Source organism: Delphinus delphis, chromosome 1 (genome assembly GCF_949987515.2).
Source record: "Delphinus delphis chromosome 1, mDelDel1.2, whole genome shotgun sequence".
In the NCBI taxonomy this organism is placed as follows: Eukaryota; Metazoa; Chordata; class Mammalia; order Artiodactyla; family Delphinidae; genus Delphinus; species Delphinus delphis.
This window is the reverse complement of record NC_082683.1, coordinates 166,452,618-166,474,272: the sequence shown is the minus strand read 5'-3', so window position 1 is coordinate 166,474,272 and position 21,655 is coordinate 166,452,618. Positions and strand designations below refer to the sequence as shown.

Genomic DNA, 21,655 nt, shown 5'->3' with positions numbered 1-21,655 from the left:
CCAAACTATGCAGCAAGGTGTTCCAGGGAGCCACTGGAAATTCCTAGGGACACCACGGGATGTTTTAAATATCTAAGGTAAACAGTAACATATCCAACATCTGTCAAACACTGCATAATACAAGTTCAAGGTGGCTCGGTTTCAACATTAGTGTGTGCTACATTCCTTTCAATGATGCCATATCTTTGCAAAGCTGGATTTTTCACAGCTGTTGTGTTAAAAATCAAATACCACAGGAAAATCATTGTAGAAACAGAAAATAAGCATGGTAGTGTCCAATCTGAGTCCAAGGTTCAAGAGAGAAACAAAAGTATTATTTTTTTCTTTCAATTAATACGTCATTTTAAGAATGAAATGAAAATAAGAATGTAATTTAAATATTTAACATTTAAGAACAAAATCTTTTACAAATGAAATTTAAGTTCCTTTTCCTTCAATTTATGTATATTATTTTTTTCAAATAGCTACTAAGTTACTGGGATATAAATATTTATCTAGTTGCTTGAACTTAACTACTTAATAAAGAGAACAGTTAGGAATTTCATTCAGCCTAGAGGTGTCATGAAAAAAATTACTGGGAAACTAAGGGTGCTATGAAATAAGGAAGTTTCAGGACCTCTGGCCTGCACAATAACCCCCCTAATTCTCTAGACATGTTACGGCCTCTCAAATCCACATCCTGTAAAATGAGGACAGAAGCTGGGTCTCTATCTGGAAGGTCCTCCAGACCTGGACTGCCAGGAAGATTCCTAACTCACTCTTTTTTTTTTTTTGCGGTACGCAGGCCCTCACCTCTGTGGCCTCTCCCATTGTGGAGCACAGGCTCCGGACGCGCAGGCTCAGTGGCCATGGCTCACGGGCCCAGCCGCTCTGCAGCATGTGGGATCCTCCCAGACTGGGGCATGAACCCACGTCCCCTGCATCGGCAGGCGGACTCTCAACCACTGCACCACCAGGGAAGCCCCCTAACTCATTCTTAAAGACAGAGATTAAGCATTACCACCGAGATGAAAAAAAAAACAGAGGCAAAGTTTCTTATTTGCCCTTTTTCTCTTTTCTAACCCTCAATGACTGCTTGGAGCTCTTCTCCAAGATGCACTGGAGTTTGATAAAGTGCAGACAGGGAGCCAGAAAACCAGGTCACTGTCCTAACACTATCCTAACGACTTGTTTTCTTGGGCAAGGATCTACTACAGCTCTATTAGAATTAAAAAAAGGCTTTTCTAAAAGATTCTTTTAATCTAGTCTTTCTTACTCTTTCACATAAAAAAAATTAACTTTTGAAAATCTTGTTTTGCAGGGTATTTTAAAATCTTACAAGAAAGAACAACAACAACAAAAATCGCAAAAGTTAGAGTTATTGTCTTCTTCGATCTCAACAGTGAGGAAGACAATCTTTGTAAACAAACAGATTCTAAACCCTAGGACAGAAAGATCATTGATTAGAGACATATCCATAAAAGTAAATTATTTACCTCATTCTTTGTCGTTTCTACTTTGGTCTTTTCCTTTGACCCAGATGTTGGCATTTCCTTCGTATGCCCATCAGGAATGTATATCAGAATGCATGGAGCTTCTATGCAACTATATGGACTAAAAAGAAAATGAAGGGACAAAAAAGTTTGAACAAAATTATCTGAACAGCAATTAAAATTGAATTCCTAGATTAATTCAATGGCACTGTTAGTACTTTTCAAGGTATAAGTAAATAGTCCATTCTCTTATTCAAATCAGTCTCTTCAGAGTAGTTTAAAAACAATATATAAAAATTGACAGTGCTAACCATAAACTTTCATGGATATGAAAATGCTAAGTCCAGGACAAAGTTACATCTACTCTGGCCACCAGAAATGGCATTAGTGGATGTTCATGGTCTCACTCTTGACTTAAAAGAAATGCATCTACATGCCATACCTAATCTGCTTATGAGCAGAAGAATTTCTGTAAAACATTTATTTTGTAAGAATTTCTCAATTCTAAAGGGTACAGTCATTAGCAAAATCCACTGCCCTTGAGACTACTCATAAGCAAAATATTTTTTTGAATTTTGTGGCAAAGGCCACAGAGTGAAAATAAGTTAGAGACTTTAGTAACAACAGAATCCTATACATCTCTTCAGTATTTCTGAACATGGTCTTATTGAAATATAATTCACATACCAAAATATCCACCCTTTGAAAGTACACTATTCCCTGGTTACATAAAATTGTGCAACCATCACCACTATCTAAGTTTAAAACATTCTCATCACCCTAAAAAGAATCTTTGTACCCTTTATCTATCACTTGCCAGTCTCCCATGCCTCTGGTCCCTAGCAACCACTAATCTAACTTTGTTTGTATGAATTTGTCTATTCTGGACATTTCATATAAATGAAATCGTACAATACGTGGTCTGTTGTGACTAGCTTACTTCACTTAGCATAACGCTTACAAGGTTCATGCATGTTATAGCATGAATCAGCGCTTCACTTTTTTTATGGCTGAATGATATTCCCTTGTATGGATACACCACATTTTGTTTATCCATTCATCAGCTGTTGGACATTTGGGTTGTTTGTACCTTTTGTCTATTACGAATGATGCTGCTATGAGCATTCATGTACAAATTTTTGTGTGAACATATGTTATTACTTTCCTTGGGTATATATATAAAAGTGGAAATGCTAGGTCAAATGATAACACCATATTTAACTTTTTGAGGAACTGCCACTTTGTTTTCCAAAGTAACTACATCATTTTACAATCCTATTAGCAATGTATGAGGGTTCCAATTTCTCCACATCCTCAACACTTGTTACTGCCTGCCTTCTTGATTATAGCCATCCAAGGGGATATGGAATGATATCTCACTGTGGTCTTGATTTGCATTTTCCTAGTAACTAATAATATTGAGCATCTATTCATGTGCTTATTGACCACTTGCATATCTGCTTTGGAGAATGTCTTTGTCCGTTTTTAACTGTCTTTTTATTATCAAGTTGTAAGGATTCTTTATTTATTCTGCATACAAGTCCTTTATCAGATACATGTGCAAATATTTTTCTCTCATTCTGTGGACTGTCTTTTCACTTTCCTGATGGTGTCCTCTGAAGCAGAAAAATTTTTGATATAGTCCAATTTATGTATATTTTCGTTGGTTGCTTATGCTTTAGGTGTTATATTTAAGAAAGCATTGCTAAGATTACAAAGACTTAAACTTATGTTTTCCTTTAGGAGTTTTATAGTTTAGCTCTTACATTTAAGTCTTTGATCCATATTTGAGTTAATTTTTATACATGGTATGAGGTAGGGGTTCGTTCACTCTTGCACGTGGTTGCTGATACAGCACCATTTGTCGAAACGTTCAACAATCTTTCAGAATAAATTGAAAGCCTACTCTCTTCTGGGCATGACTCTAGTTGGTACCATCACTACTACCACCACCACCACCACCACCACCACCACCACCATCACTAAATATTTAACAAGGGCTTTAGTAAGTACTGGGCACTGTGCATGCTGTTTACACACATGGTCTTATTTGACTAACGGCAACGTGATACTAAGATGAACATGAAAAAAGTATCTGCCCTTAATGAATTTCCAGTGGTGGAAACAAGATAGATAGATAGACAGAAAGATAGATACAACAGCATGTGATAAATATTCTAAAGAGGAAAGTGCTTGCTGCAATGGGGACACATAGGTTGGGTGCCTATCCAGATTAGAGGAATACAAGAAAGCTCTGGAAGAAGTAACATTTGAAAGGTTATCCAGATGAAGAAAAAGAAGCACGGCCATTCCAGGAAAAAGCAAGAAGTTCAAAGGTAGCTGATGACTTTGGAAAGCCCCAGGCAGTGCAGTATCTTGAACAGAAGGGAGGAAGAGGTCAGCTACAACACAGATGGCTCAGGTGGGTCAAGAGGCCATTACATGCAAACTCTTGCACGCCAAACTAAGAAGTTTAGATTTTCCTCTGAAGCTAACAAGAATTATTAAGCAGGGGGGGATAATGTGATAAAATTGTTACTCTGAAAGTTTTAGACTGGGGGCCATATGAAAAGTGGATCAGAAAAGTGCAAAACTGGAAGGAAGAGACTACTTTAGAAACTGTTTTGGCAATCAAGGAAGAAATGCTAAGGGCCTGAAACAAAGGCAGAGCAGTAGAAGCACAGAGATGAACTAGGCAAGCAGTACAAACAACAAGGTTTACTGATTAGAATGGGGGATGAAGGAGAAGAACTGAGGAGAGATGGTAACTAGGATCTTGAATTTTGAAGTTTGAGGTACTTGAACGTTATCTATTCAGAGATGTCTAAAAGGCATTAATTAGATTCACAAGTCTGGAGCTCAGGAGTGAGGTCTGATCACAAAGTTAAAGAGATGCAATAAAAAACAGCAAAGACAAAAAAAAGAAACGCGAACAAAAATTCAGAGACTGAAAGTTCTCCTAGTAATTCTATTACTTCATGGTTTAAAAAAAACACAAACATTTGTTATAATCCTCTAACTGTACCTGCTATATTATTTGTATTCTACAATATATCTAATTAAAGTACACTATAAAGAAAAGCTGCCTGTGATAAACCATAATGGAAAAGAATATGAAAATGTATATGTATATGTGCAACTGAGTCACTCTGCTGTACAGCAGTTATTAATACAACACTGTAAATCAACTATACTTCAATAAAAAATAAATTTAGAAAAAAAAAGAAAAGGTAATAGCTATAATGTTTATCCAAAGATAACACTGAAATTTTTTTCTTTTTACTTGGACCATGTGAAGATGAATGGTTTAGTTCTAGAAATAAAATTTGTTATTATGCTGTTTCAAAGTTAAAATTTGTTACAATGATGTCTGAAATAGTAAATACAGAAGAACAAATGAAACCGAACAGCGAATTGTCAGGTACAGTATTTTAGTGGAAGTTCAATCTTTAAAATATTATTCACTATAAGAATTTTAAGCATTTTCATTTAAATGTTCAGTTACACTGATTTACCTAATGGGTTCATAAGGCTGATCACATATGAAGAAGCCTCTTCTCTGGAGTTGTATAATGTCTCCTTTTTTCAAATCCTTAAGGCAGGGATCCCCCAGCATTAATTCTTCATGCTGTAAAGATGGTATAAGACCAAAATACACTTTCTTGAACATCAGAGCACTAAAAACAACCCTAAAATGCAAGCAGCTTTTCCAGTAGCTGCAACAGGATATGTTAAAAACTTTACTACTTAAGCACATGCAGTAAAACAGTGAAATATTAAAATAAATAACAATTATTCATTATATTTCTAAAAGTTAACGTTTATATACTGATGGGCTTCATGAACCTTTTAACTAACTTGATTGGTGTCCCTGCAGATATAAAGAAATTTCCCACTGTAAATATGAAGTACAATACAAGAAGCACACAGACCTAGCTGAAAGGCACGCTGGCGCAGCACTAAAGCACAAGAGTTCTAGAGCCAGGAGGCCTGGGTTTGAACCCCAGCTCTACGCCTTATTGCCTGTCCTCAAGCAACTTACTGAACCTCACTGTGCCTCGGTTTCTAGAATTTATAAAATGGGAACATTATTCTTTTATATCATTTTTAACAAAATTCTAGAAATCTTTTCCATTTTATCTGAGGAAACAAATACTTAAAACTAATTTTAAAAATTCTGAAGAAAAGGTTATACTGATACAACAGAGCAAGATGAAATAGGGTTTCTTTCAGGAGGCTACCTTACTGTTCTTGTTGACATACTGCTTAAAGTCCTCGTCTTTTCCCAGTACGGGCTTTGTGATCAAGTGCTCGTAAGTGACACAGATTGCTGGGACAGGAAGAGCACGTTCGGTCTCGGCAAGCCATGTGATCTTAGTGGTTTTCTTATAGTCTTTGTTCTCCAAATTCAATTTTGCATCAAGAGATACAATTTTTCCTTCTGCATTTCTAAAAATAAGATAGGAAAGTGTTTTCAGAAAACAAACTTTAACTGCCACAAATGCACTATTTTGTTCTGTACCTGTAATAAATGGATAGGGAATTTTCTTTGGAAAAATATCAAATAAAACATTTATTTGAGTTTCTAGTAGGTGCCAGACATTAACTGGTTAAGAGATGAATGAAGTAGAGTCCCTGCTATCAAGATACTAATATGTGGACAGATCCCCCATACATCTGATGAAGAACATGAACATGTTTATGAATTTTAAAGTCACCTGGAGTAAACATTAAAAAATCTAAAATACTGTATTTTCAAAACATTTATCAATTAGTTGACATCATATGTAATGACACGACAACTGATATTTCAGAGTTTACTAAATTAATCTTAGCATACTATGTCCCATTTGTGTAATCTTAAGAACTGGTAAGTGTAGCACACTATAATAACTGGAAAGTTCATATTCAGCACAAAATGATTAAATTTAAAGTAGATTTTAGTGTCCATCAACAGAGTAATGGATAAAAAAGATGTGGTACATATATACAATGGAATATTAGCCATAAAAAGGAACAAAAGTGGGTCATTTGTAGAGACGTGGATGGACCTAGAGACTGTCGTATAGAGTGAAGTAAGTCAGAAAGAGAAAAACAAATATCGTATATTAACCCATACATGTGGAATCAGAAAAATGGTGTAGAGGACCATATTCGCAAAGCAGAAACAGAGACACAGACGTAGAGAACAAAAGTATGGATACCAAGGGGGAAAGGGGTGGGGCGGGAGGAATTAGGAGACTGGGACTGACACACATACACTACTGATACTAGGTATAAAATAGACAACTGATGGGAACATACTGTATAGCATAGGGAACTCTACTTAATGCCCTGTGGTGTCCTAAATGGGAGGGAAAGCCAAAAGGGAGGGGATATATGTATATGTACAGCTGATTCATTTTGCTGTGCAGCAGAAGCTAACACAACATTGTAAAGCAACTGTACTCCAATAAAAATTAATTAATAAAAAAAATTTAAAAATAAAAAATAAAGTAGACTTTAGGATATACAGAATGTTATACATACAACTTCTGTCCAAAGGATCTCTCCACCATGCAATCGCATTCTGAGAATTAGATGATAAAAGGGGGGCCTAAAGCATTAGAATTATTTTTTATATCTACATGCTGTCGTTTTCAACATCACAAGCAATATCCTAATACCCTATTAATGTAATGAAACATATATGGAAAAAAACCTTAATGTGTCCAGAATTTGCAGCATCTATGCCTGGGTAGATGTACGAGCCAGCACCATCAATGGGTCTGAATTAGGTAATTTTTAATAAATGAATAAACATAAAAGACTTTCCTTCCATATTTATTTGAAAACAAACAAAAAGTTCTTACCTGTGTATTTTAGTAATGTTGATGTTGCCCCAATTTATAAATGTAACCGTCTCACCCTCTGACAACGTCTCTGCGTCAGCACCTTCAATGAAAACTTTAGGACTATACCAGACGGGTTTCAAGCCAACATCAGGATTCTGATTAAAAAAAAAAAAAAAAAAAGAGAATGTTGGTTGAAATAACAACTATTGAACCCAGTATGAAATTTATACATTCATTCATTTTATTCCTTAACAAAAACAGAAGTCATCTGTATTAGTCTGATTCCCAGCTCTGTGACCCTGGGTCAGACACCTGACCAATAATGTACTGGAGTCAGATGAGGGTGGTCTGCCCCTGAGATTACTTCCAGCCTAAAACAATCATTCTTTGTTTTTAGAGCTAAGACAGTATTTGTCTCACAGTGTCCCTCCAACCAGAATCTGCTTTGCTAGCCTCAAAAATCCACTGCTTTTGCAGCAAAGGAGAAAATAAAGTCATTCCTCATCAGTGGCTGTGGAACGTCACTATAGGAACAGACGTCATCTTAGCAGGAAATGGTAGATCTTTCACATTTTAGGAGACAAATTTTAAAGACAGTAGCATACACGTACAGAAAGATGAATTTTCTGCCTTTTCAGTATATATTATATGAAGAAGAAAAAGAGATCCGGAAAATAAAAAGAATGCTATATTTGTTAATTTTCAGATTTTTGTTTGACCGAAATCAAAAGAAAAAAAAGTGTAAGAAGATCCTTTGAATAAATGTTAAATAACATGCATTCAATAATTGTTCATTGAATGCACCAATGCACTTGAAAAAAGTCAGTATGTTGCAACAACTTATACTATGCTAGGCTCAGAACAGAATACTGACAGGCTAAATATAGAACACTTTGTGAGGGAAAGGATAATAAAAATTCCACAGAGCAAACTGAGCAATCCAGTCATCATTTAAAGTGTTTCCTAATCAATTAGTTATTTAACTATTACTTATTCTTTATTATTACAAATAAGCACCCTTAAAAGTTTTATTCTCACCGTTCAAATTTTAAAACATTAAGCTTCACATTTAAGCTGACTGTAGTGGGCGATATGATACATCAGAAACCACCATTCACCTGGTTGAACCCATCAGATGCAAGATAAAGGCAACAGTAAAGCCAAATCAATCTCACACTCGCACACACACACACTCACACACACACACACACACACACACACACTCTCTCTCTCTCTCTCTCTCTCCCCAAGTCTTATTAGTCTTATTAGGGGTACCCTTAAAATAAGTCTTCCAAATTAAAAAGAAGCTAATGTCATACAGAGAAAGGCAATCATAGGCTACCACTTAAAACATTTATAGCTGTTCATGAAACGTATCACCTTACACCTGAGTAAGTCTATGAACATAACATAGTTATGAGTAAGGTTATGAATATATTAGTCTATTAGTATATGAGTGAGTTAGTCTATGGACATAAGCTTCATTGGATAATAAAGATATTTACAGACAACTCACAAAGCTGGAACAAAAGGATCTATTTTTTCTTCAAGACTATCAACCTAGCAGTTATAACCATGTGAGACAACAAACATGGCTTACCTAAGAAGAACTCCCTGCTACCTGTATTTAAGATTTATATTCCGAATTCAGATAGACAGATATCATTGTCACTTCACTGATATTTTCTAAAACAGAGCCAGTGGCAGCATGATAGACTCTGGACTCAAGCTGTGATTCAATACTATTAGGTCAAATGTTTTGGCTTAAAGGCAACAGCGAATAACCCAGCTAATAGAGAATGCACCTCAGCTTTCACACAGAGATAAGAGCATGGATTATATAATACCTCCAGGAAGAAATAAATTCTTATTATACACTAATATGCTATCTCCACAAAATAAAAAATAGGCACCGAGTGTAACAGTTCTGTGGAATGTGCTGTGGATAGTAATACCGCTAGAATAAATTTCTTCAGTAAGAAATCCACCAAAACATTTACTTCCATTAGTATCAAATTCTTAAACAGCTCATACAATTCAACATCAAAAAAACAAACAAGCCAATTTAAAAATGGACAGAAGAAGTGAACAGACGTTTTGCCAGAGGAAATGCAGATGGCCAACAGGCATATGAAAAGATGCTTAACATCGATAATCATCAGGGAAATGCAAACCAAAACCACAATGAGATACTGTAACCTTGCACCTGTCAGAACGGCTATCATCAAAAAGAACACAAATAACAAATGCTGGCGAGGATGTGGAGAGAAGAGAACCCTTGTGCACTGTTGGTGGGAATGTAAATTGGTGCAGCCACTGTGGAAAACGGCATGGAGGTTTCTCCAAAAACTAAACATAAAAGTACCATAAGGCTCAGCAAATCCACTCCTGGGTATATATCCGAGAAAAACAAAAACACTAATTCGAAAAGATACATGTGCCCCAATGTGCATAGCAGCATTGCTTACAATTGCCAAGATATGGAAGCAACCGAAGTGTCCATCAACAGATAAATGGACAAAGACGTGTGTACACACACACATACACACACACAAACACACACACACACACACACTGGAATACTCAGCCATAAATAAGAATGAGATTTTGCCGTTTGCAGCAACATGGATGGACTTGGGAGGCATTATGCTAAGTGAAATAAGTCAGACAGAGAAAGACAAATACTATATGATATGACTTACATGTGGAATCTAAAAAATACAACAAACTAGTGAATATAACAAAAGGAAGCAGACTCACAGATACAGAGAACAAACTAGTGGTTACCAGCTGGGGAGAGGTGGGGGACAGGACAATATAGGGGTGAGGGGTGGTAAGTACAACAAATGGGTATAAGATAAGCTCAAGGATGTATAACACGGAGAATATAGCCAATATTTTGTAATAACTGTAAACAGAAAGTAACCTTTAAAAACTGTATAAAAAATTTTTTTTAATTAGTATGAAATCCTGACAAATAATGCTGGATCAAAAATGGTCCCCAGGGCTTCCCTGGTGGTGCAGTGGTTCAGAGTCCACCTGCCGATGCAGGGGACATGGGTTTGTGCCCCGGTCCGGGAAGATCTCACATGCCGTGGAGCGGCTGGGCCCCGTGAGCCATGGCCGCTGAGCCTGCGCTCCGCAATGGGAGAGGCCACAACAGTGAGAGGCCTGCGTACCGCAAAAAAAAAAAAAAAAAAAAAAAGGTCCCCAATCATGCTATTGCCACCAAAGTACATTTTTCCCTTTGATTATCCTGCTCCTTTAACAGAGAGAACAACATTGGTGAAACCGGAGAGTGACCTTCGGGTGTCTGGCTACTTCTTTCATCTCCTCCTGGGCCTCAGGGATGTCCACCGGGATCACCTCTTTTTTCAGTAACGCGACGTATCGTGGAGCCACCGGGTCAATAACCTGCAACAAAGGCGTCCTTGTGTTAGAACATTCAGAGATTTTTTAGAACTTCATCAATAAAATAAGTAATAGCACAGGAATAACAACTGGCATTCTTTGTTACTGCATTTACTAATTTTTTGGTTTACCAGCTAACTCTTCTCTAACATTTAGTTGTCAAGTAGAAAAAAGAAAAACAATCATAAACAAAGACTGCATGAAGGATTTAGAGTTCCCTTCCAAGAGTAACTACTGACAAGTGAAAAGAAACCAATAGTTAAAGCATATTAGAAATATTCTGAAAGTAATTTTTAACTATGATATTAGAAAGGAAAATTATCCTGTGGGGTTATGTAACAATCCTACAGGTAAATGTGATACTCCATTTTGTATTGTTGGAGAAGACTGTTTTGAAGGAATATAGAAATATGTGTTTTAGTATCATTTTCTATAAGCAGTGTTAGGCAACACACCACCATCAAAAGCAGAACAGCATTAGGTCACTATAATAAGGCAATTCTATAGAGTAAAAGTAAACAAGTATTTCTACTGGTCTGCATGCTATATATATATACACACGTATATAGGGACCACTGTGTTCCCAAGGGCCTGGCACATGCAGGTAGTCAACACATATTTACAGGTTAACTGAATGAATGGTAGTACTCATTACATTCTAACCTACTCTACCTCCAAAACAGAAGCAGCACCCCCTTCTGGATCCGATGTATCTTTCTCATTTCACTATTCAATTTAAAATTATCCATGATGACCAATCACAACAGCAGTATTTAGATACTAAATAAAGCATTTGGAAGAAAAATGTAGACAGAAGCAAGTGCGGAGTCAAATAGCTAAGTAAAGTAATGAAAGTCATTTTCTTCCCATTAGAAGGATGCAGGAAATAGTGGTATGGCTAATTAAACTTGGCTGTGCCTTTTGGTTTATATTGGGTTTTTGTTGCTATTGTTTGGCTGGTATTTTGTTGTCGTTGTTTGCTTTGAGAGTATTTCTCAGAAATTCTGAATGAACTTAGAGAAGAAACCATGCTCAGAGGGTCAGTCAGAAAAGTCTGAAAAGCCATCTAACTTCCCCTTGATTGCTACTCCTTACCTGCTTATATTTCATGCCAGTACTAAATCAGCGCCAGCCCCCCTCTAAACTTACTGTTTCATTCTTTCCTTCCCTGAGGTTTAAAAGTCATTCTTACTGGTTAAGGGTTCCTTCTTTCAGCTTCTACTGGGTTAGAATGATCACAGATTTAATTTGTGACTACTCAGTTTAGTATTTAAGCCAGTAAGATACAATTTCTTCTTTTAAAGAAGCTAAAACTAGACGATCCAACCTGAGAAACTTACTTCAGTTCACTGCAGCTCAGTTTCCTCAACTGACAAAGAGAGCAGAAGACTGTTTCTCACACTTGACTAATTACAATGATCCCTTAGGGCACTGGCTGGCACAGAGTTTCATGCCACTTAACCCTGAACGACAACGATTCTAATCGTCTGAAGTAAAGTCTGAAGTAAAGTCTGGAAATCTTTTTTTTTTTTTTTTTTGCGGTACGCGGGCCTCTCACTGCTGTGGCCTCTCCCGTTGTGGAGCACAGGCTCCGGACGCGCAGGCTCAGCGGCCATGGCTCACGGGCCCAGCCGCTCCGCGGCATGTGGGATTTTCCCGGACCGGGGCATGAACCTGTGTCCCCTGCATCAGCAGGCGGACTCCCAACCACTGCGCCACCAGGGAAGCCCTGGAAATCTATTTTTAAACAAGCATTCCATAGGATGGTTAGGATCAGACAAGTTTGGGAAATCTTGGATTAAAAGATTTAAGTCTTTTTCAGTTCTAAAATTGTACAATTCTCAAAATGTCTGGATCAGTGGTTTTAAATTACTCCAAAAGGTCCAGAGACTCTTCTTCTGAAGCTGAGGGTTCTGCTCTGAGACAAGGGCATCAAGAAAATGTATGATATTAAATGTCAAGTCCCCAGAGTTTTCCCCAGTCAGTTCCAAAACCCTGGCAGTCAGACCTTCACACTTCTGGCAACTTGACTGAAAGAATCTCCTCTGGAAAAACTGCCTAGTCCAAGAGATGAGATGTAAGGTTACTGACGCCGAGGCTTTTCAATTAACCGGCCAGCCAGACCATCTTACAGTGAGGCACAGCTGACAAGCCCAATCTTTTTCTCAGGGCTTCCAATCCCTCTCTCAGTCCCCTGTGTTAAAGATGAGCAGATAACCAAGGCTCACCAGATGTCTGAGAAATGCCTTTAATATCAAAGAAAAAACAAAATAAACAACCTGGAGGAAAGACATAAGAAAAAATACCATTGATTATATTACAACCATGAAATAGGAACAGGAAGTTATTCTGAAAATTCAAAGCACAAACGAGAAATCTTGAAAATATGACAGCATGAATGAAAAACTCAACAGAAGTTGAGAAGATAGGGCTGAGTACATCTACCAGAAAGTAGAGCCAAAAGATGAGATGGAAAATAAGAGAGAAAACAAAATTAGAGCAACAGTCCAGGAAATCCAACATGTGCTCAAGAAACGTTCCACAGAGGAGAAAGAAAACATAGTTGAGAAAAAAACAAAAAAAACAGAAGGAACTTAGGAACATTTCCCAGAACTGACGAAATGAGTTTCCAGTCTGGAAGCCACATGTTCTTCCAATGGATATGAATGAAAACAGACCCACCCCAAGGCACATCACTGTGAAATTTCAAAGTGAAGAAGCTGTTCATATAAAAGTCTCAAAAATCTTCATCCCATGCTCCCCTTCTCAGGGAGCTACCAGAGGATATAGTACAGCAAAGCAAAAAGGCAATAAAAAGAGAAGGAAGATCCAAGAACCAGATGATCCATCACAGAAGAAAAGCAAAGGGAATTCCCAGGATGATGAGGAAGATTGACCTGGGAGCACAGCTGGGCTTCAGAAGTTAACAGGCCTCTCATCTAGATCAGATGTGAGCAGCACGAAGGCCCCGGCAGAGACGTCTCTAACGTGAAACTGAAATACCTGAGGCATGTGAACATTTTGGCAGGAAATTTAGATAACTTGCGCAGAGTCTGAGATGGAATTAGAAAATTAAACAAACGAGGGAAACAAAACGAAACAATTAGCCACAAGAAAGCCAACGAGTTATGAGAAAAAATAGGAGACCTAAATCCTCATCTTCCATTGTGAAAAGTAAACTGATGATGCCTAAAGCAAACAAACAAACAAAAAAATCAAGAAGCAGCAAAACACACATCTCATTTACAGATACGGGCAATAAATACCAAAAAAATTATCTAGAAGAGCTGAAAGTGATTTATCTAGCGAGAGAAAATGGAAGGAAAGAAGACAGGGGAATATGCTGTTCATTTAACAGACCCTATAGAATTATCGGCCTGTAGTGAAATGTATTTCTTATATTTGAGCTAAATGTACACGATTATTAATGAAAAGTATTCCAATGTTAACTCTGCCTATAAGTTTTGAATGTATTTATTAGTAACTGCAGCAACAGAGCGAACCAATTAATAATTCCATTATGTATCCAAAAACTGACTAAACACAAAAGACAAAATAAATTCAAGACACATGCGAGACAAGCAACTATTTTTTGAGGCAAGGCATCAGCACAATCAAGCAGCAATACAAAGAAAAAGAATTTACAGAACACAATCACAGAAACCATAGTTTAAAACATGGCACTTCAATGATTTGCCTTATTATAGTGTCTAAGCATCTGCTTCCAATTAACAATGTCAATATGCAGTATTCCTCATTTGACTTTTATTTAAGACACAGCTTTTTTTTTTTTAAGCTAGATTCAATAAGACACAGGGATTATAATTAACGAACCTTCAATACAATTCAATGAAATCTGTAACTTTAAAACTCTATGTCCTCTCAGTAAACAAGGGAACAGTAGAATGGAGTTAGCCAAATCTTCCCTTTGCCACTAAGAAAACTAGAGGACATGTTTTTTTAAACTAGGAATAATGCATTTCAGTGGGTCTGTATAAGCAAGTCTCATATAAATGTGATTGTGCTTCAAAGCTGTATAACATCTCAGGTTATAACATGTAAGATGCTAAAAGCTATGTGCTAAGTAAGGCAAATAAAAGCATTAAGTAATACCTTCTTACAGAGAGCTCGCAGCTTGAAAGCAGAAAAATGAAATGCAAAGTGTTCAAAAAAGATTTAAGGAAAAAACTGTTACCATTCCCCATAACTCCAAGTTTGTTTTAATCATTGTTCTTGTTTGGTATAGTTTATAGGCTTAATGCACTTTATATGTTTAAAAAAGTAAAACATTCCATTTTCCTGAAAACTCTGCAAAACTGTAATATTCTTCACAAAATTTTCCCTGCCATGAGCACACTAATGAATTCTACATGTAATCTATTACTTAGGAGTTAGGCATGAAAAAAAGAGGACCAGGAGTCAAAACATGTACCTTTTTGTTAAATGCCCAAATTTTGTCCCATTCCATGTTCACAACGGAACGTGAAGAACCCTAGAAAAACAATAATAGAACAGCTTAAAGGGCAAGAAGTATTAACCAGAATATTTTCTTTAAGTCAAGCATGCCAGAAAATAAACCCAGTCAATACTTACAAGTTTACTTCCACTGGAATATAAAACTTAGTCTGTACACACTAATCTCGTTATCCTGAACAGCTAGAGTCAACAGTCATAGATTTCACTGGCTGAAAACACCACAGCTGCCTTTGTCCAACCCTAGCATAGTTTAGGACATTCTCAATTTTCCACTATCATAACAGTGGTTTTTTCAAAAACATTCTGCCCTTGCATTATAAGCAACAAGCAAAGAACAGAAAGAACAACAGGAGTAATAAAGACTAAAAGGATATTATTAGATACTTAAAAATCCAAACAGAGGAGCTGGAAAAGAAACTATAACTCACCTGAGCAGCAATAAACTGTTTCAGTCCTTCAACTGTCATCCCTCTTCTCAGCACACCGCGAACCGTAGGAAATCGTGGGTCATCCCTGGGAAATACAGCAAGTTTTAAGAACCAAGGAGACATTTTTAACGTGTAGGTGCAGAGAGTACAATATACCTTATTGCATAACATTATATTCCGTTTGTTAAATATTTGAACTAAGAGCTGGTTATAATAATTAGGCAGATCATAATACCACTGAGCCCAAGTTCATGGAAGAAGAAAGCTGCTTACTAGTGAAAAATTACTCGGTAAAATAAATGCACTACTGGAAACAGTAAAAGTACATTTGAAAAAAGACACAAAGGTGACATTTTCAAATACAGAAAACATATGCATTACAACATTTTTATTTGCTTTTTGCTTTTTATTTAACAAACATACAAGATCCCTATTCTACATATGACCATGAGACACAGATAAGAGATGGTTAGCCTCTCATTTATGTACAAATACACTTTATAAAGCCTTTTCGGTTGTAAAAAATATACATGTTGGTTATTAATATTCTGCAGAGATCTGCAAACTTCAGTAAGTTTGCAATAACACCCTTTGTATGCGGCCCAAGGTAAACTTCCCCTTTATCAAATTCAGCTCCACAGTAAAACAGTCTAAAATCACATATTATTCAATATATACTTAATGTGTGTCACTATTACATGATACTAATAAAAACTAATACATTCTTGTTAATTCATGTAAAAAAAAACATTCTTAGGCTTATAAGTATGGTAACCCAACTGAACAGGTTTCATTTACATGGATACATGCCTCTAAGATGACTTTAATTTTTATACTCATCGTTCTCATGGAAATCCCATATAGGTTATTAACGTGCTACAGAGATTTTCAAACTATAGGTTATTAATGTGCTACAGAGATTTTCAAACTTTTTCTAGTCCCAAACATAGACTCCATCTTTGTGCCCAAACATGGGCACTCCATGTTTGCTGCATTAAAGCAAAAGAGAGCAGTACCTGAGAACCTGGATAAAATAAAGACAAGGACCAGAAACCCTATAGCCCTATCCATTTCAACCCCTCCCTTTCATACTCCCCACCCCTCAAAGCAGTTTAAAAATTAGTGATATACCATGTCCTGACTTCCTCTCAAAATTCTAGATAAGAGCAAACATACCATCCATCTACTAGTCCTTCATTGACAAACCACGTGAGCTTTCTTTTGGATAGCACTGTGTTGTTGAGATTTAGCCGACTATATTCCCAAATGTATGGTTTTCTTAGGCCTAAAGCTTCAATAATCCAGTAAAACTGTTCATCTCTGTCATGGTATTCTGTTGTTCTCAGGGCATGTGTAACACCTTCAATGCTGTCAACTATGGGGCAGGCAAAATCATATGTCGGATAAACACTAGGAAAAAAAGTGAATATTTTGAAAATCAATGAAGGATTTTACCCTTTTCACCTCAGATTAGGCATTATAAGCAGCAGTACTAATTTAAAACATAATTCTTTACAAGGTAAGAATTCCTTAAAAACCAACAGGTGTTATGACTCATAATACTCAAAGTACATCAAAACATTTTTTTTAATCAGACTTTGAGGACAATGCATCAGTTACCCACTGAATACTCAAACACAAAAGCAAATATGCAACTTAACAGACAATTGGATACTGGTGCAGTGAATTCTATAATCATATTCCTGTAATGGCCAATGTATACCATGGTAAGAAGCAATAATAATTTCAAGGGAATTTAGCTTTTCAATATCTTAAATAATCCCACACTCAAGTAAATCTCTAGGTTTAATACTTTCATAAGTAAATGCATTCAAGAATAGAATGTTTCCTTCTCTGTCAACTAAAAAAGAAAATTAGGTTGATTAAAATTCCATTTAAGATGGAATAGTCTTAAAAACAATTTCTGTCTAAAATAATGTACACAACACATATATTACTGCATTATGCCTTCTAATTTTTAAGATACAACTTCATTAAGATGCTACTGCACTATGCTTTGCAATTATATGATACTGAAAATGTGTATCCAAATTTACTTTTCCAAATGTATTCAAAGTATTCAGTAAACAAGGAGCAACTGCCCTGTTAAAAATGAAGGACATATATATACACACATGAAGTGTTTGTCCAGATACAGATACACATACCTGTACCCGCAAGTGTAAAGAAAGTTATATTAGCTACTCAGGAAATCATTTACATTCACCAATCTCTTCAGAAGTTACAATTCAGCATTTGTATGTAGTAGGCTTCTTCAAAGTATAAGAAAATATATTCTGTGGTTACTTTATAAATTAATGGCCAGGTAGGGGAGATTTAAAAAAAAAACATCTATTAACCTGAAAACCACACAGAAAACTAACCAAAATTAGAAAAAACACGATACTTTCTTGTTCATATTTCTTTAAATCTTCTATCATGTTTACGAATAAACTTATGTCTGGCAGAATCAAAGTTTATAATAGGAAAAGAAGTATCTTCATCTAAAGAAACACACCACAGCATACCTGATCAATACATAAAATGCAACTTTAGGCAGACTCAAGGACTTTTATAGATGGAAATGATCTTAGACATAACCTAGTATAACATTAATTGATAGGTAAGTAACAAGAGGCTACATGCTTTACCGAAGGCCACGAATGAACAAAGATCCAGATCTCTTGACTATTCTGCAGCTACTCCCTACTCCATGTTCACAGAAGCATCAAGCAAAAGCATAGTAAGCTACCGAGCATAATGAATGAAATACACCTACTTGTATTTATTTCCAGTTCTTGGGTGTGGCTGAATTTTGCAGCGATAAAGCGTTGGGTCCCTCATGCACCCATTGTTACTACTCATGTCAATTTTTGCTCGCAAACAGCAGGACTGACCAAACTGGCTTCCTTTTTTCATTTCTTCCCACATTTGTAGATTCTTCTCAACAGCTATAAAATGATAGTTATACTATATTTTATCTAATGTATTACTAATCTGGCTGAATTCAAATTATTTTAACAGCCTTATAATTTGACAGAAATTTTCACATTCTGATTTTACAAGCACATTCCACTAGTTTAAAAGTAACGTAATAGTTCCAATATCTGATACCAAGAGTAAATGCATTGTTTTTTTTAATGAAGAAATTCCACAAAACACTTAGGAAACGTACTCTCTCTCTCTTTTAGAAGTCAATACATTCCACTGATGTAGCACTGATGAAGGGTAAAAGATGATGTCTAAGGCCTGAAGGCTTCTCTCAGCCAGTGTTCTCCACGTTCCCATCATGGCACAGCTGGCCGGTCAGTCGCCCCCTCCAATTTAACACTGGGTGTTGGAAGCAGAAGCGTTCTGTTCCTTTGCCACCTCACACCCATGGGACAGACCGGTTTGACCCGGCCCAGGCATTGATACTGCAGCACATGCCCATCTAAAGAACACATCTCTGGCTGAGAGCCTGAGCCCCTTGGCTCCCCAAAAGCACCTTCAGTCATTCCAGCAGAAAGCAGGATACTCTTGGATCCCCAAAAATGAGAGATGATAGAAACAGTGATACAAGTTTATCCCAGGGAAAAAACTCTATATCCCCACTGACTACGGTCCTACCTATCTCAGGTAGGTACCTGCTCCATAGGAGTAAGAAAGAACTGTTAAACAATGATTCTCTGTGGAATCTACTGAAGATACGATGGACACTTTACCTGTTCTCAAAGAATCAGGTTAGGTCTAAAAGTCCAGTTGTTAACTATCTCTGAAAATGTAGAGAAACATTTAAAAGGGGGTAAAAAAAAACAAAAAAAAAAAGACAGACTTCCATAACACTTTGAATTTACTACACTTCCCAAATGTGACACTCAAGATTTAAGTATAGGGCTTCCCTGGTGGAGAAGTGGTTAAGAATCTGCCTGCCAATGCAGGAGACACGGGTTTGATCCCTGGTCCAGGAAGATCCCACATGCCACGGAGCAACTCAGCCTATGTGACACAGCTACTGAGCCTGCACTCTAGAGCTCACGAGCCACAACTACTGAAGCTGCGTGCCTAGAGCCCCTGCTCCGCAACAAGAGAAACCACCACAATGAGAAGCACGTGAACCACAACGAAGAGTAGCCCCCACTCGCCACAACTAGAGAAATCCCGTGTGCAGCAATGAAGACCCAACACAGCCAAAAATAATTAATTTAAAAAATATATATGTATACTAAAAAAAGACTAGATAATAAGATTAAAAAAACTTAAACAAAAAAACATTTAAGTATAGTAGTGTGGAAGTTCCGGAACATAATTACAGAATAAAAATTGCCAGATTCAGAAGCTCAGAACAAGTAATAACAAAGATATACTTTTTTGTTAAGTGATATTTCAGACATAGGGTAGCATCAAGCTTACATATTATATTCACATTTACTCACACGCTGACAGGAAGATGTGGGTATGGCTAACATTATCATCAAACATTCTAATTAGAAAGGCTAAGTATTTAAATTGAGAGAACTACAAAAAGCTGCAGAAGGAATTACATGGAGTGAATGCAGTGCAAAAGACTACAGGTAACAAGTGAGATGCTGAGGGCACACACATGCTAACAAAGTAATAACAACGCAGAGATGACAGAGAAAGAGAAAAGGTTTCTAAGAGATGAATTAACATATGAAACATATTTCCAAACATGTTTCAAACCATCATCTTTCACAGAAATCATTTTCTACTGAAGCAGAATACAAGAAGAATATCGATTAAAATATAAAACACTAAATGTGCCTTACAGTTTTTTCTCTGTTTGGATTCTATCCTCTGCTCACGTTCTGCTTTCATCTGCTCAGCAGGAGTATCATCCACATAAGCCTTCCCTTCCTGAATTAGCTTCTCTGCATATTTCATTATAGTTTCAAAATGATCCGAGGTGTAAGTAAATTGATCTGGTTTGATATGCAACATTGCAACATCTTCCAAGATAACCTGCAGTAAGAATCCGAAATAACCATCAGTTTATCTTTCGCATTTTCTTGTGTATTTTCAATCCTTGACACTGCATTTGGGCAAATGTAATAATACACCATCAGTCTTACAGAGCCTGGAAATGGCTGTGGAAGCTGTATGATATTAGATCAGAAAAGAAAAAAAAAACAAACAAACAAAAGAGAGAGATATTCATTATACTAGCCTCCAAATTTTCAGCTGAGAAAGCTGATCTCATGGTGCTTTCCATTTATTCTGGAAAAGCTGATTATTATTGGTCATGCTGACAATTATTTGCCTTCTCTTTGAATATATTACAGTGCTTCTAAACAGATGATATAAGAGGCTAGGAAACCTTCACATTTTCCAATACCTACTTAGTGTTCGTTTCATTCATAAAATTATATGACAAAAAGGAAACCTGCCTCTAGTGACCAATTCATTTAAGAAAGTGATACTTGCAGGAAAATGTAACACTTAAGTAAATTCTACAACAGCTTGAGGAGGAAAAAAATAAACTGACGTTTTTTGGTATGGGAGCTCAACAATTCTTGGCTTAGGTCTCAGGCAAAGAATATAGAGATGAGCAAAAGAAGCAGCTATGAGAACAAACTTAAATTTTCATACCATGAAGGTACCAGGTCACCCTCTAATTTTAATCAACTTTACTGACAAAGGGTCATCACTACACCAATTACCTTCTCAAAATCTTCCTTTTCTTTTTCAGGATTTGTGTCATCAAATCTCATGATCAGTTTCCCTTTAAAGTTAACCTGGTAGTGCTGGTTCAGAAGAGCAGCTTTCGCATGCCCAATGTGTAAGTAACTAAAACAAAAACATTTTACAAAGAAACTCATTAACATGTTTTAACTAAATACTTAAACTTAACCTTTTCGAGGAGATGAGAACTAAACAGAAATCCTTCTAGTTGGTATTCCAAGTCTTATTTTATTTGCTAACAAGAAGTACTGTAATAGAAAATCTGCCCCTGAGGAAGAAAAAAAGACTACAACATTTATAAAATAATCATAAGAAACAATTTCATATGTAAACTCTCACAAAGGAATAAGTT

General features: G+C 36.5%; 1 protein-coding gene across 1 annotated transcript in view; it reads right to left on the bottom strand.

Moving 5' to 3' along the window:
- The window catches only part of EPRS1 (glutamyl-prolyl-tRNA synthetase 1), a 67,714-nt gene that overhangs the window by 31,699 nt on the left and 14,360 nt on the right, over positions 1-21,655 (bottom strand). The window contains exons 7-17 of the mRNA XM_059998217.1: positions 21,282-21,408; positions 20,391-20,583; positions 18,401-18,572; positions 16,798-17,031; positions 15,622-15,706; positions 15,150-15,209; positions 10,610-10,720; positions 7,325-7,461; positions 5,714-5,921; positions 4,988-5,100; positions 1,476-1,593 (exon numbers count right to left, since the gene is read on the bottom strand). Of these exons, the coding sequence (XP_059854200.1) occupies positions 1,476-1,593; positions 4,988-5,100; positions 5,714-5,921; positions 7,325-7,461; positions 10,610-10,720; positions 15,150-15,209; positions 15,622-15,706; positions 16,798-17,031; positions 18,401-18,572; positions 20,391-20,583; positions 21,282-21,408 (1,558 nt within the window). The remainder of the gene's footprint in view (positions 1-1,475; positions 1,594-4,987; positions 5,101-5,713; positions 5,922-7,324; positions 7,462-10,609; positions 10,721-15,149; positions 15,210-15,621; positions 15,707-16,797; positions 17,032-18,400; positions 18,573-20,390; positions 20,584-21,281; positions 21,409-21,655) is intronic.